General features: G+C 39.8%; 1 protein-coding gene across 1 annotated transcript in view; it reads right to left on the bottom strand.

Moving 5' to 3' along the window:
• Positions 1-821: 821 nt before the first annotated feature.
• Positions 822-16,340, bottom strand: part of MTCL3 (MTCL family member 3) — a 40,567-nt gene continuing 25,048 nt past the window's right edge. Inside the window, exons 4-6 of the mRNA XM_061206941.1 lie at positions 8,800-8,871; positions 2,368-3,543; positions 822-932 (exon numbers count right to left, since the gene is read on the bottom strand). Coding sequence (XP_061062924.1) covers positions 822-932; positions 2,368-3,543; positions 8,800-8,871 — 1,359 coding nt within the window. The remainder of the gene's footprint in view (positions 933-2,367; positions 3,544-8,799; positions 8,872-16,340) is intronic.

Below are 16,340 nucleotides of genomic sequence, written 5' to 3'. Positions count from 1 at the left end.
ATTCTTTTCCCTACTCAAAATATTTAATATACTGTATTTCTAGCATATTTCCTGCTCCAGAAGCAGTTCTGTGTGGTAACCTATTATAGAGGACAGGACTCCAGGCAAAAAACTTGATTAGCAATATATGGCTCCAAGTATAACAGGTAAATGCAGAAATGGTTGGTTTGGTTGGAATGGTTGAAGCTGGTCAAATGTAGTAGGATGAAGATAGTTACCTTCTCAATGAACTAAAGCCTAATCCACTCTCATGCTTCCAAACACATCTTTTTAGACAGAACACCATCAGTATCACAATAAATAGTTTAGTTCCCATGATGGTCACATTTCATTTGTTCACCATAATTTTCATTGATATTTATTGGTTATCAAAATTATGTTGTTAGTCTGATGCAACCTAGCAAAAGTACTTTATAAATCTATATATTTTCTAAGATGTGACCAACTTGTGAATGTCCAGCTTTTGAATTATCATAATAGTCAAATACTGAGAAATAATTGAGAGACCTAAGCAATTTTTACAGTCATTCTTACAGTGATTTAAGAAGAGTGCAAATCAAGATGTAAAAGAAAGAAGTAAAAATTAAAATGACTTATAAAAAGAGAAGTCATACTTACTCCCTTACCTGAAACATTTAATGCTCAGGCTTCTTATTGAATTTAGTAGTGGTAAGATGTGTCTTTTTAAAGAAATAAGCAGTCTTCAGTGTTTTTATAGCATTGGTTACTACAGAAATTATACTTCTTTTACTTCTTGTCTTGAAGGGTGAACAAAACAAACAAACTGAAAATACTACAATGAATGGTAAATGATGAAAGATTTACAGTACAAAAAACAGTGTAAAAAGGAAGACAAGTTTAAATATTGTTGTGTAAGAAAGTGATGAAAATAATACAAGAATGAGAATAAGTAAAATGATAGGCTGGAACATCTGGGAAGGTAAATGCAAAGACAAAAAGAAGAATTCATTAATAATAATTTTTAAAACTTAAGTTTATATCAACTAATCTAAGCATTCATTCAACTTACGATAGAGAACCCTCCCTTATATATATTTACAAAGTCTGAAAACCTACTATTATGTACAGTACTTTCTGTCACTCTGATTTCTCTCTCTTCACCCTGAGAGTATAATTGAAAAACCACATGCTCAAAGTATTCAAAAATCTGAAACTAGGATATTAAAAACCAACTATGTGATATAATACATACAGGAAAAAAATCTTTAACATTTCGAAATTCAACAAGTTTTATTATAAAAATTTTTTTTTTTTTAAATAGCGAAGCAAAGCAGCATGCAAGATAAATAAGCGACAGGGTTGCAATTTTTCTAGTTGTGACTAACAGGCAGTTAATCTAATATCATGCTTCTGTGTATAAACTGATTTATAAGTTTAACCCTCTTGCGTGTCTTAAAAGCCATGCATGCTGTTGTTCTTCTGTGGGTTCTCCAATGGATACAAGATACCAGCCTTGCTAGAGGAGTAGCAGTGCCTGTTTGTTTTATAAACTCTCTTCCGTGCTTAACCCTGACAAAATGCATCAGTCTTTGGCCACCATACCTGGCTAGAGCAGATCAGTCCAACTCATCGGGTGTGCCTCTACAATTAGGATGAAGGAAAAATGCTGGTTTTCCCTGTTCAGGAATAGTTATTACTATTTCTCTGAATTAGTGTTGCCTTAAAGCTAAGGTATAACACTCCTTCCCCAGTCCTGAGATTCTCCGTTATAGAGCCGACAGTGATTTTCTCTAGAAATAAAGATCGTGTTACTTCGACGTGTGGTAGGTACATCAGCGGCTCCTATTTGCTCCTCTTGGTAGGGATCCAGACACAATATCATCTCTCTTTACCTCTGGTTTCTACATTCTTTCCAGGAGTTATGCATCAATCCTGATCATTTAGTGATTTGAAAACATTTTAAGCTTAATTTGAATCTCGGCTCGAAAACCACAGATCAGCAATTGAAGATTTCTATTCGGAATCTTCTTGCAGCTCAATCTATTAGAATCAGTAGAGTAATATTGAAAATGTCGACTTTCAATAATAATATATTTTAGAAATCCTTTCATCTTTACACAAAAACTGGGGGTGGGGGGATGGGGAGAGGGGCAGGCGGGTAAATTTCCCTTTTAAGCAAAACAGAGGGAGAATAGTTACCAAGTGATTGGATTACGAAAACCTCAGGCCTGAAGGACAGTGTGAAAGAACAAGTGCGCCATGGGGCTTCCAAGCCCAGAGAGGCTCTGAGCTGGGACTTCCCTAAAGCGGGGCTTGGAGGTCGGTGCGCGGAGTCGCCCCTCCAGGGGCCGCGGCTCCGCGGACCAGCCTCGCCATCGCCGTGGCTCGCAATAGGCAGAACTGTACCTGACTCACGGATATGGGCTCCTCGGCGCCGGCGTCGTCCGCGGACTTGGGCACCTCGAGGCGGTCGATGAAGGTCTGCAGCTCCTTGCGGAAGGCCTTCATCTGCGCGTTGATGCGGTAGAGCAGCTCGTGCTCGCGGATGCGGCTGCCATCGTCCTCCTCGTCCATCAGTCCGAACAGGTCCCCGTTGGCCACGTAGATGCGCGCCTCGGTGATGATGGTGCTGGTGTCGGCGATGAGCCGGTCGATGGTCTTGCCCAGGCGCTCGGCCTCCGAGCGGATGTCCTTCATCTGCTGCCGGTCAGAGAAGCTCTTGGGCCAGGGCCCGGGCGCCGGGTAGAAGGAGCGGGTGGGCGTGAGGCAGCGGATGTTGCGCACCTCCTCCGAGTCGCTCTCGCCGCCGATGGGCCCTTCGCGCTTGCGGTGCGGCGGCCGCGAGTCGTCGTCGCTCTCCTTCTTGCCCGCATCGCTCTCGGCGTCGCTGTCGCGGGGGCTGCCGCGGATGCCCAGGTGCGAGGCCAGGTCGTAGCGCTGCATGTTGGACATGAGCACGCGGTTCTCGTACTGCAGCTGCATGACCTTGCCGCTGAGCTCGTTGATCTGCAGGCGAGCCGCCTTCAGCTCCTCCTGCAGGGCCTCGGTCTTGGCGCTGTCGTGGTGCCGCGCGCTCTCGTGGCCGCCCGACTTGTACTTGTACTTGTTGAGCTCCGCCGTGATGCGCTTGTTCTGCTCCTCCAGGTCGGCCACGTTCCTCCGCAGCAGCTCCGTCTCGTCTTCCACCAGCTGCAGGTGCTGCCGCAGCTCCGACAGGGATTCGCTCTGCTCCCTCAGGAGGGGGTTGGCCGAGCCGTTAAAGTCGTCGCCCTTCAGGTCGTCCAGTTCCGCCTTCAGGCCTCTGTTCTCCACCTCCAGTTCGACGATTTTTCTGCCCAGGATGTTGGCTTCTTCCTCCACCAGCCTCAGCCGCAGCTTGAGCTCAGCCTCTCTGGTGCTGGGAGGCCCCCCGGCTTCTCCTTTAGGCAGAGGACTGTCCAGATCCCCATAAAAGGATCTGTACTTCTGGAGCTCGTGTTCGAATCTGTCCTTTTCCTTATCAATCTTGGCCATTTTCTTTCTCATCAAAGCAGCTTCTTCCTTCACGAACTGCAGCTGGCATTTCAGATCTTCTTTGTCCTCCTCATTTGGGGAAAAAAAAAAGGGAAGCGGACAGGAGATCATTTTTATGTAAATAAAACCACCAAAAAGGGACACCTGCAAAAATAACCCCTTTTTCTTGTAAATAAGATTTAATGAGACAGAGAGACAGAGAAGTAGATGCTGTACAATTTTTCCAAATCATTTAAATTCTTTGGCAGAGAAAAGATTAGGACAATATTACATCCTGGAAACAAAAAGAGAAGGGAATATAAAAAGAGAAAAACTGTGGTCATCACTATTCAGAGAATTATACGTTCTCACTGCAGACAACTGTTTGGCTGTCATTTTCAACAATGTTCATTTTGTTTGTTTTGTTTTTCTCATGCTTTGAGTTCCCCTGACTGTAGTAAATATGAAACCTCTTCCCTGGAAGGAGCATGTGCTTAATATGTACTCACTGCCATTTATTGAGCTCTGACTCTCAGCCAGATACTGTCAAGTTCTTCACATGTATGACCCAATTTAACGTGCAGAGTAAGCTTATGAGTAGGTATTAAAATTCCTGGTTTAAAGATGTTCAATAGCTTGTTCAAGGTTACATAGCTCATAAGTGGCAAAGGACAAAGATGAAATTGGAATTCGGTTCTGACACTAAAGCTTAGTTTGGCACATGATCACCCGGCCATACAGCAAGTAATCTGTCCTCCATCTTTATTCAAGGGAGAATTGTTTTGAAAGGGCTTTAAAATAGGGAAAGTTTAACACTGGAATGGTCCATCCAAGAAGAAATTGGTAAGTGTTCCATCTAGATCACTTTTAAAATTGGATTTATTTCTGTCTGAAATGGATAGAACTAGTTCTGCCTGGTAAAAGGATGATGGAGTAGACCCTGCAGAAGTTCTTCTCACACATTCTTAGGACAACCTTCAAACCCTAATCATTAACTAAATGGAAAACTGCAAACAGAAAAATGGAAATCAACTCTTTCTCAGAGAGCTAATATAAAAACACATTATTATGTCCAAGGACATATTTCCCAAGGACAATTTCCCAAAACTCTCTTTTAAGTATGCACTTTGGGCATACCATGTAACTTCTGTGGACTTTGGCTTCCTCATTTTAAAAAATGGGAAGGAGTAAAAATGCCTTTCTTTTCCAGAACTGAGTCAGCTGTGTTTGAGATGAATTCTGGTAAAAAAGTAGCAACCACTGATGGTGAAGGTGAGGGGAATAATGAGCTCCTGCCAGAGATGCTCAATAAATGTGGCACAGAGCTTTTGCGAGAGAAGAGATGGAGAGCAGGGCACTGGGCTCCTATGCTCCCATCCACTAATAAGAATTAGTATGAGAGTTGCTGAGTGTGCAGAGCCTGAATAACACATTCCTTATATCATTATATCCTCACATCAGCCCCACGAGGAAGATGATATACTATGTCTACTTTGCAGATAAGGCAGCTACATGGTAGAGCGCAAATTGATGTGACACAGCACATCTGTATTCAGACTGATTCCAAAAATCATATTTTTTCCACTGCACATGTTGCGTGAAAAGATGCATGAGAGGAAAAAAGTAGGGCAATGAGGTAAAATAACAAAATCAGATGTGCTGGCTTGTATGCTTCCCTTTAGAAGGGGTTTAGAAGAAAAGAGAGAAGCACAGAGAACTGAGAGAACTCCAGGAGCACAGTGAAAAAGAAGGATAAGAATATATGTCACAGAAAGATTCGATGTGAGAATCCATTTCACAAGCGAAGAAAGAAGCTGCCCTGCAAGAGACTATGTGTTCGGGCCCCTGAACTAATTCAGTGAGGATGAAACCAAGGACGTATTACAATGTCTAACATCACATCAGCAGAAGAGTCAAAGATAACCCCAATGTTTTGAGCTTGGGTGTCTTGATGGACCGTGTTGCCAATAATAGGGACAGAGACTGAACAAAGAAGATCAAGTTTTATGGGAAGAATATGGATTTAAGTACATTAAAATGCTGCCTTTGAGGTGTGTCGGTGGAGGGATACCCAGTGGAAACATCTATCAACAGGCATGTGGAATCTCAGGCCCCAGATTACCAAGATTACAGCGCTGGACCTAGAGGACAGCTCAGGCCCAGAGGGGAGGACATGAGGATGAGATGCATAGAGGTGATGGTTGAAGCTATTGCAATGGCTTCAGAGGCAATCAAAGGGGAGAAAAAAAGAAAGGGAGACTGAGAAGAAATGATTAAAAGTTGGAGCAGGGAGCAGGAGAGTCAAAGGTCATTAAAGCCAGAATTAGAAATAATGTTTGAATAGAAAGGTGACCAACAATATGTATATCAAACATGCTTTTATCTAGACTAGGCTCTGTTGGGAAGTAGAGCAGGTGAGATTGGGAAGCTAGCTGGGCTGCATGTTCTATCAAAGTCCTTGATTGCAAGGCAAGGCCTTTATTTGCTAGTAAGAAAAAAAAATGTTATTAATACTGCACTTTGAATCTAACCAAAACAGCAATGGATGTGATATATATCACAGACTGGAACAGAATAACACTTCGCTGGACTATGTAAAGCAAATATAAAAGAGGAGGATATTTGATTTGTGTACGTGTAAGCTCTCCTGCCCAAAGGGATGAAAACATGAAAAGTATTTTAAGAGTTGGACATATATTGCATGTAACAAAGTCATGATGAAGGAAGGAGAATGATGGGCATGATGATTATTTTATTTATTTTAAGAGAAGTCTTTTCAAGATACCAAGTATGGTAGTTTCTGCAATGACAAAAGTTTAAGAATCCTGTATGCCAATGTGCCTTGCATCCTCATCCTATAACCTAACTATTGTAGGCTCTGTTTGGAACTGGGCAGGGAAATCCCATATATAAATGTGAAATCATTAAAATCAGAGATTGTATGGAAAGCGCCTGGTTGAAATGTAACTGATCAGAAACGCTTGCTCCTGTTTTTCACAGTGAATGCCAGTCAAGAAACATTACAATGCTTTAAGATGTGAAGCAAGCTGTCTCTTATTTTTGTGTATGTTAAAGACTCAGTCTTAAGAAGATACAGATGACATAAGAGGAAGGGGAACATAAAGATGATGAAGGCCCAAAGAAGTGAACTGAGCTTGGCTTTAACCTAACCACTGCTGGAAGCTAAGTTGCACTCTGATAAATTACATACATTAACTCATTTAATCTGTACAACTCTCTATTATGACCCCATTTTAAGGATGAGGAAACAACTTGTCTAAGGCCATGTAGCTTGTATGTGGCAGAGATTTCCATGTAGGCAACCTGACCCTAAAGTTACTGTTTTTAACTGCTATACAATACCATTTCTCAGTATATAAAGTCACTGTGCTGCTGGAGGAACATGTGAGGAATACATAGAAGAAACTGAACAAAATGAAATAAAAAGCTATATAAATCATAGCAGGTTGAACCATATGAAATTGCCATTTGTGTAGGTCAGAACCAAAAGCATGTTGGCAATTTCATATGGCCCATCTAGAAAAGGGGGACATGGGAGTATTCAAAAGTGCATATTGATCCCGCTGCAGAGTGCCAGACACTAGACACTGATGAGTGCAAGCTGAATAAGATGGCCCCTGCCTACAATATGCCCTGGCTAAGTACGGGAGATGAATAAGTAAATATGAATTACAACAATATGGGATGCTTGCCCTAACATAAGTATGTGACTCAATGGTCCTCAACCTTGACTGAGCAATAGAATCATCTATGGACTATTCTATAATTGAGATCTCCCATCTGAGACAGTCCGATCAATCTTCTGGGGTGGGTTTTTGAAAAAAGACAGGTAATAACCTCTGAAAATAAATGAATTGGAAATGATAGCAGGGACTTCAAAGGCCATAACAGCGTCCTTGTAAATTTCCCAGGACATTTATGTGCATGAAATAAAAACTGGTGGATTGCAACATGTCTTGACTGTTGTAAGGTCCCAGGTCCCACTGAGAAGTTGATGAAAGCTGCGTATGTCTTTTGCAGAAAAGTGCCCCTGTGCACATGGAGTGGGGGTCCACAGAGCCAGGAACAAACAGTTAAGAATTCCTGGATTAGAGAATGTTGTTGAAAAAAATAAATAAGCTTTACCATGGGAAGTATAAGAATAGGACAAACATGAGTTAAAAAAAATAAACTGTTGATTAAAGCTGACTTAAGAGTTTTAGAACGGGGAGCACATAGCACCTCTCCCTCAGTGAGGTGGGGAAGAGAACTGATGCATAAAATTATGGCAAAGACACAGTGGGAGAGTTGTGGTGACAGAGCATATATGAACTTATTAAGGGGATGATGAGAAAGGTGCAAAAAGGAGATGATTTTGGTAGGAGACTCTGGGATTCTAGAACTGCCGAGGCCTATAAATGTTCATGTCCAGCACCAGGGGAAAAATTAACCAAGGACAGAGCAGGGAGAGTGAGGAAGAGGAAAATTAACAATTAATTAATATGTTATGCTTTTAAAAAAGTGAGATCAACTTTTTCAAATTTTGAATATTTAAGTATTGCTTTAGTTAAAATTATTATCTAATGAGAAAACCCCTTGTAAGAATGAAAGAAAGTACATATGCTACAGTCCTATAGATCCCAACTTACACATTTAAAAATCAATATCTAGCCAAGTATTTTTAACGAGCCATAATATCATAGCTGTCCCTAAATATTTCCTCTTCTGTTTTAAAATCTCCTTTATTACATCCACCAGCACCTCTGCTCACCCTAAAAGTAGACCTAGTCTTTACTGTGGCTGTGTTTCTAAGTTTCTTAACAAGCCCATGTTGAAGACATGTTTTGAGTTTTATTTTTATTCCTTAATTTCCTTTCTTTTGCTTCCCCAGTCATTGGTAGAGAGAACTACTTCATTCTAGGACTCTCCAAAGCCATCAGGAGTCTCTCTCTCCCCTCTGCCACCCTTCCTACAACATTCCTTTCTTTACTCTCTCCTGATACTATAGGAATAGCTATTCTACTGTCCTTATTAATTATGAGTGAACAAGATTAGCACCATGGGTACAGTTCTTAAATGTAGCAACACATAAAGTACTAATGACATTCTGCTGTGTGCTTACAATGCAAAAGCAACAATAACAGGGATGTTAGTGCTAGCTTTTAAAGAAAAGATACTGAATGCTTTATATTGTCTCCTGCATCTACAGCTACATAATTGATATGCATAATTTAACTCTGTTTTACACGAGTGTATCTGGTTACTATGTCTACTCATAGATGTAGCTTATTATTATATACATTTAGAGATGTTTGATGTACTAGCTGAAATTTTATTTCCACATACCTCTGTGGGAGTCTGTTGAGCCTTCTTTTCAGATTTTGGCAAATCTTTGCTTCCTCTTCTCTTTAAAGATAGCTGAAATAAAGCATGAATAGATTTAGTGTGGTAAACTACAATTTTAATTCAATTTTATATTTTTAAGTGTCCTAATTTCCTATGATAAAACCAAGCCAAATGAAAAGTGTTAGTTTAATAGCCATAAGGGAGGGAAAAAAATCCAAACCAGATAGATTTAGATATATTTTACTTTGGATGGGGATATATATCACAATAGAAGAGTAGCTGGCAATTATCAAGTTGATTTGAGGAATACAGGAAACCTACTATAAAAATGCAGAAAAGCAATTTGGAGAAAATTTAGATCGATAACTCAATATATTATATTATTCAAATGAAAGAAATCCTTGTTAGCATTCTACATCATTAAAGAAAAAAAAAGGAATACGGTATTATTTGCAGTTGGACTTAGGTTGTTATAAGCTTATAAAGACAAACTTTCAGTGGATTTATGTAGAATTTGAAGAATTTCATTCTTTCCTCACCACACATGCATGTAGACAAACATGATACACATGTTCATATACACTCTTCCACACACATGTAATACAGTAGGGAATAGTAGGGGTTATAGTAAAATGGAGATGGCATGCTCCATCTAAAGGAGCCGGCTGAGAGGGAATTAGGAATGTAGGCTTTTTCAAAAGAAGCTGGAGATCTGGATTGTTATGTAAAATCTCCCCCCATTTTATTGGCTGGCTCTAATTGAAATTCAAACAAATAACACTTTGTAGGTCAAAAAATACACAACTAGTGTCAAATCCTTTCATAGACCAGCAGTATTGATCTCTGGTGTTCAGTTCCATTTCTCACCACCATTAAAATAAAGTTCCTCTGTATGAATATCTACCATGTACCAAATACTGAGCTGGATACACAATTAAATAATGTACCTACCATTAGCAAGCTCACAATTTAGCGTGGGAGACAGGGATGCAAACAAAGTACAAGTTGGCAAATGCCACGCTTTAGGTTCTGTAAAGAAGGGACTTTGTCCTAGTGTGGCATCACCACCATGAGAATAATAGTTGCCACACAGCAGATGTTGAAAAAAATATTTGCTGAACTAATGAGTGAATATGAAATATGAGATTCTGAGGTCAAAGAGGAGGATGGCGGTACAGGCTGACAGTAAAAGGAGGCACGGTTTCTCTCAAGAGCAGGCTTCATGAATTTGCCAAGAACGCAAATTAAATTCTTCACATGTTAATTTCTAACCCAGTTCCAGTGTTAAATGCTGGCATACGTTCATGCTGCAACTGCTTTCATTCAGTATAAAAAGGAAACTACAGAGCCAAATGAATAGTCTACGTGGTTATTTATTTCTAGTTCACAGACGTTCTCCATGTTGCTTGTATAATTTTCTTAGAAACAGAAGCTGTGGGGATTGATTCACCATAACCAAAAGTGATTTAGGAACCAAGCAGCAAAAACAGTCTCAAGAAAACCAAGAATATAGTGAGCTGAACTAGGGAATCCTGGAACATTCTGTAGAGGGGCTACCTACAAAGAACCACCTGACTTTATTTTGTTAAATATTTATGGAACGCTCGTACTTTGAATTTACTCCATTATATGTTTATTTAGCACTTACTAATTCACTTCATAAGGTACCATAATAAAAACAGCACAGTCTCTGCTCATTATGACGTTCTTGATTTACTTGGCAAATGGTCAGTTCAGTCTGCAATTTAATACAGTGTGATGAAAGCAATGATAATGCAGAAGCAATATTAACTGGCATTGATTGAGGACTAATTCATGTCAAACACTTTATATACATTACCCCAACTAATTCTTAAAACACCCGTTTAGTCTCATTTTGCAGATGGTAACACTAAAGCTTAGAGAGGTTAACTAGATTATTTAAACAGTGGTTCTCAAAGTACGATCCCCAGAACAACATCATCAGTGTCACTTGGTAACTTGTGATAAATGCAAATTCTCGGGACCCATCCCAGAACTACTGAATCAGAAACTCCGGAGATGGGGCCCAGTGAGCCCCAATTTAACCAGCTCTCCAGGTGATTCTGATGCATGATAAACTGTGAGAAGCACTGGTCTAAAGTCACTGCTTGGTAAGTAGCAAAATCAGATCTTGACCCAAGTCTTTCTGATCATTATTATTTACTAGATCACAAAGAAGAAAGGCTTAATCCAGTCTAGGGCTGGAGATGGTATGGGGAACTAGAGATGATTTCCGGAAAGAAGTAACAGCTTATCTTGAATCTGGTAGATGAGGACTAACACAGCTGAAGATGGAGAGGAGGGCGAAGGGAAGAACAAAGCATTCCATGTAGAAAGACCATTTCTGGAACACAAAGAAATTTGGGATGGCTGTAACAAAGTGTGAGGAGAGGGTGACATGGGATTTACTATCAGATCTTGAAGGACATTGAATAAAGTTTGGATTTTACCTCATCAAGTCAAATTATTGTCCTAAGGTCAATTAGAAGTATTAAGAGGTTTAATTACTAAATTATTAATTTACTAAATTTAATTATCCAATTAATTAGAATAATTAAATAATTAAATCACAATGATTAAATTACATTATTAGATTAGTTAAATTTAATTATTAAAGGAGTATCCATAATCATATTGTCATAGAAGAAATACAAAGACACAAAGGTGGCAGTCCAAATGACCATGAGGTAAAGGGATGACATGCAAGTGAAATGAGGGAAAGTATGCTCTGGTTCTGAGAACTTCTGGGGAGGTTTTTGTTTTTCATTCATTCCATATATATTTGTTGAGTTCTGGCATATATACGGTACAGTATGGTTATACAAATATGAGAAATATTTTACTCTCCTCCCAAAGAGCTAACTGTTTATGATGGTAAAAAGAATGCAGATAATTAGTTAAAACAGTAGACAGAATTAACTGCATTTATGAATAAAGAACAAACAAACGATTGAGAGAGCAAAGAAACAGCTATGATTCCAGATGCAGAGAAATCAGAGAAAATCATCCAAGAGCGCTGACCTTTGAAGGATGTGCAACATTTCAATAGAAATAAAACCAAGTAAACAGCAAGGGCAAAGGTGTGGAGGAATAAGCGTGCCTTACAGATGAATGGAGACAGAGACACTACAGAGACGAGGTAGAAGAAGACGCTTCCCGGACTGAGGTCAGCTTGCGGAGATGAGAAATTTAGATTTTCTCCTGTGGGCAATGTTAAAATGAGCCCTCTAAATTAATACAGGAGAAATGCTGAAACTAGGCCATCCTTTCTTAAGAGGCATTTTCTATTTTACTTTTATTTAAACATCACTCAAGTGGTGTGTCAAACTCAAATAAAGCTCTGAGAGAAGGTTTCCCCCTAAATAAAAATATATTGCCTTTAAGGAACCCCCAGGACTACCTGTACCTTTAAGTATCACATTTAAATTTTCAATAAATATTTAATCATCTTTTCGTATTCCTGTAAGTTTTTATTAACTTTCTGACTCCAATGAAACAAAGATGAGAGATTCATTTGGGAAGAGAAAGCTGGAGAAATAAGGTAAGTCTAAACAGTCTCTTTCCCATGAGGATAAAATTTTGTCACCTCCCCCCAATCATCCCATCCCACGTTCATGCACTAAATCTAGGAACCTCTATAAGGGACCAGTTTAGGAGGCTAGAGCTAAATCTCACATTTTCATCTTTGTTCTCAAAGTAGGCACTTCAGGTGGCTCTCTAGATAAATATGTTGAAAACATGTCTTGTCCACATCTTAATCCTTTGCACTCCCATCCTCAGCTATCCAAAGGAGACTGCTGTTCTTTTTATCCACGTGAAGGCCAGGAATTAGAGAGTTTTACCAAAAATTGTTTGCACAGCAATTATATAAATTGGATTTGTGTTCTAAAATGTTTTGAGACTGACTTTCTTCCTCGATTAAAATTTGGTACACTTCTTAATATGTGATCTCTTTGTGTTTTTAGCAATTAAACAACAGAGAAGAACCTGTCTAAAATGTTATTTTTATACATATCATTTGTACAAAAATCTCCTACGTTTTTAATAAAATTAAAGAGGGATCCATTTGTACAGTGATTAAATCAAGAAGGAAACTATAACTGTATTAATATAGGATTTATGGAGCACTAAATGTGTGCCATGTACTTCCCTAAGTACTTAATATGTATCCATTCATTTAATCTTACCAGTCTTAGGAGTTTGCCACCATTATCCAAAGCACACAAAGGATAAACCACTTAGCTAGCAAGTGTCAGAGCCAGGATGTAAGTTATCCAGCTTCACAGCTTTTGCTCTGAACAATTACATCCCACTGCTACTCCAAAAGAAGTAACGTAGAGGGTTATATTATTTCTGGGCATATCCTTCTGTATGCTATTACATCATAGCTGCATGGGTTTGAGGCACTAGTTCACATGTCTTACATATGAGCAATGTATTTTTCTATTGTCAACACAGGAGTCAACAGAAGTGACATATACACTCACTGGTTCTCACAGTCATCCTGTGAATGCTTGTGACTTCAGGGTGACATTGGAAGTGAGGCATGGGGATTTCTGACTGAAGGCTGGAGGTAAACTGAAAGAGCCAGGAACTCTGGTTCTGCTACCGTCTGAATGTTTGTGTCTCCTCAAAATTCATATGTTGAAATCCTAATGCCTAAGATGGTGGTAACAGGAGGTAGGACCTTTGGGAGGTGCTTAGATCATGAGAGTGGAGCCCTCAAGAATGGGATTAACACCCTTTTAAAAGAGACCCCACAGAGCTCTCGAGCCTCTTCTGCCATATGAGTATACAAGTTTGTGACCTGGAAGAGGGCTCTCACTTGGCCATGCTGGCACGCTGAGCTGGGACTTCCCAAACTGTGAGAAATAAATTCCTGTTGTTTATAAGCCAACTAGATTTTGTTATAGCAACCCATTTTGAAAGGGAACAGTAGAGGCTCTTGTCCCTAGAAGTCCTCCTCCTTGCCTTGTGTTACATCCTTGACACCTGGCAGAGGAGGGGCAGGTAAGAGCACCCAGAGATCTTGCCCACGACCACATTCTCCACTCTCTCCCCTAAACGTATGAGGCAGGGTCCCAAGCTTTATACAAGACATGATCTTGAGGAGCAAAGGGAATGTGGGTGAAGGAGGCATGCTAGGATGATCAGGTCTTGTTACTCTTCTCTGGCAAATCTTCCAGTGGTTTTCCATCTCGCTCAGTCAGAGCCATGCTTTACTAAGGCACAGGAGACCTTGACTACACACTGGATTTGTCCTGGTAACATTTTAAAAAGACATGACCAGGCTTCAACCCAGACAAATTTCAATAGATTCTGGGGTTGGGCTCAGGAATTTCTTCCAAGCTCCCACAGCAGGTAAAATGTACAGCTGGCTCTGAACCACAACCCTGCTCTATGTGGTCAGCCCTGCCCCCCCACCCCAAACAAGCTCTCCAACCTCATCCCCACCTCACTCCTCCTCTGCTTTCCCGGCTCCAGTGTCACCAACATCTTTGTGGTTCCTCAAACATGCCAAGCATGCTCCAGATGGGGCCTTTCCTCTGCCTGCAACACGCTTCCTTCATACACTCTCACCACCCACTCCCATAGCTCATTCAGGGTCCCTAATTAGAGAGACCTTCCCAGACCACTCTGTATAAAAAAACAGGTAAGTCCCTACAAAATACCTCCTCTACTCTCTTGCTCCACACACTCCTTGTCTTCCTAACCCCACTTTACTTTTCTCCAGACCTCCTCTCACCCTCTGACTTGTGTATCTGTTTCATGTCTGTCTCATTCTGGAGTGTGAGCTCCACCCATGCAGGACCTTTGTAACGTTCTGTGATAGCTCTGGCTCTTAGAAATATACCTGGCACAAAGTAGTCGCTCTGACAATGTCAGTTGGATGAGAAAATAGCTACTTCAACCTTATTTTTTACCTAGATTCGTTTTTGAAGCATCCTAATCCAAGAAATTGGTAGGTTAAAACAAACAAATAAGTCCATTTTAAAAGTTCCATTTAAAGCTTAGAAAAACAAAGTGTCTCAACCTTTTCAACAAAAAGACTAAAGAGTAAAAAATGTATGAGCTGAAAAGTATTTAAAATGGGACATATGATACACCTTTGTTCTGTTCTAATACTTTTTTTGATTTTTACCAATTCACTTTCCCAGCGTGATAAATTTAGATTCTAGGTCTCAAAACCATTTTGTAAAGGATATTTGGTACCAACACTCTTTGATGGCCTATCTGCCTTTGTGGCTTCTTCTCATCAGCACCTCTCCAACAGTTTCTCTTCTGTCCCTGGCCCTGGAAGTCTACAGAGTCTCTGCTTCTCTTCCTGCCCTCAAGCCCGGATCAAGACACTCTTCTCCAAAGTGCATTCTTAAGTGACCTCTTCTTAGCTCTCAGTCGTGGAAGGAACCGAGTCAATGACTCTCCATACTCTTTCACTTTCCCTAGCCTTGGGGAAACATCAATGTGATAATTCTTATGTGAACTAAGTTACTTTCTATGTAATATAATTCACCAAGGATTTACAAAACATAATCTGGAAATTATGGGCATAAAGGAACTTAACCTTTGGGTTCCTACCAGTGTCTCTTATACATTAGACTTAAGACTTTATTAGTGATAAAGGCTTTCCACAGTAAAACTGTTTACAAAACTGGCTGTATTTTTCCCGTCCCAGTAAATAGTCCATTTACAATGTGCCCCATTAAGAGGCAGAGTCTTTTTCTGCACCTCTTCAAACTGGGCTGGCCTTGTGACCCGCTTTGACCAATAAAATACAGTTAGGAGTAAAATGTGGTAGGAAAGATGACATGCTAGTTCTGACTCTACCCTCAAGAGATCATGTACATTTCTGCTCATTCTCTCTTGGAAACGTGCTGCCCCATGTGACAAGTCTGGGATAGCCTGCTGGATGAAAAGAGTCACATGGCCTAGTTATTCCCATTGTCCTAGCCAACAGCCAGCCAACTCCCAGCAGTAGAGCCTCACAACTGACTGTCAGCTGACCACAAATATATTCAGGGACCCAAATGAGACCAGAATAATCCATACAGAGGGCAAAAGAATTAGGCAAATAAATGACTGTTTAATGCCACTAAGTTTTGTGATAGTTTGTTGCATATAAAAAGCTATTAGATTTACCAAATATTTTTCATCATTGAGTTTGAAAAATATGCAGTTGATATTTATAAAAAAAAATCCTTTATTCAAATCCCAGAAAAGCAAAAGACATACATAAAAGGCCAGGAAAAAAGAGCTGAAGGGAGGATCAAAAAACATAGGAAAAAAAGAAAGTCAATGTACTTTCTTTGTTTTTATTTTTCCCCTACTTTTGTCAATATTTTGATTCCATAAAATATTTTTTTAATAAAACTGAGCTTTAAATAAGTTATCATAAAAGCTTACCTTTCAGTTCTAAAATGCAGATGCTTCTCTTAAGATGCTTCTTTTAACAGAAGAAGGTGTTTAATTAGCACTGAAGGCGTGATACAAGTTAAATGCTAATAAAGTTCATCCTAACA

This window comes from Eubalaena glacialis, chromosome 12 (genome assembly GCF_028564815.1).
Source record: "Eubalaena glacialis isolate mEubGla1 chromosome 12, mEubGla1.1.hap2.+ XY, whole genome shotgun sequence".
Classification (NCBI taxonomy): domain Eukaryota; kingdom Metazoa; phylum Chordata; class Mammalia; order Artiodactyla; family Balaenidae; genus Eubalaena; species Eubalaena glacialis.
Note: the sequence above shows the minus strand (reverse complement) of the source record. Positions and strands in the feature narration are given on the sequence as shown.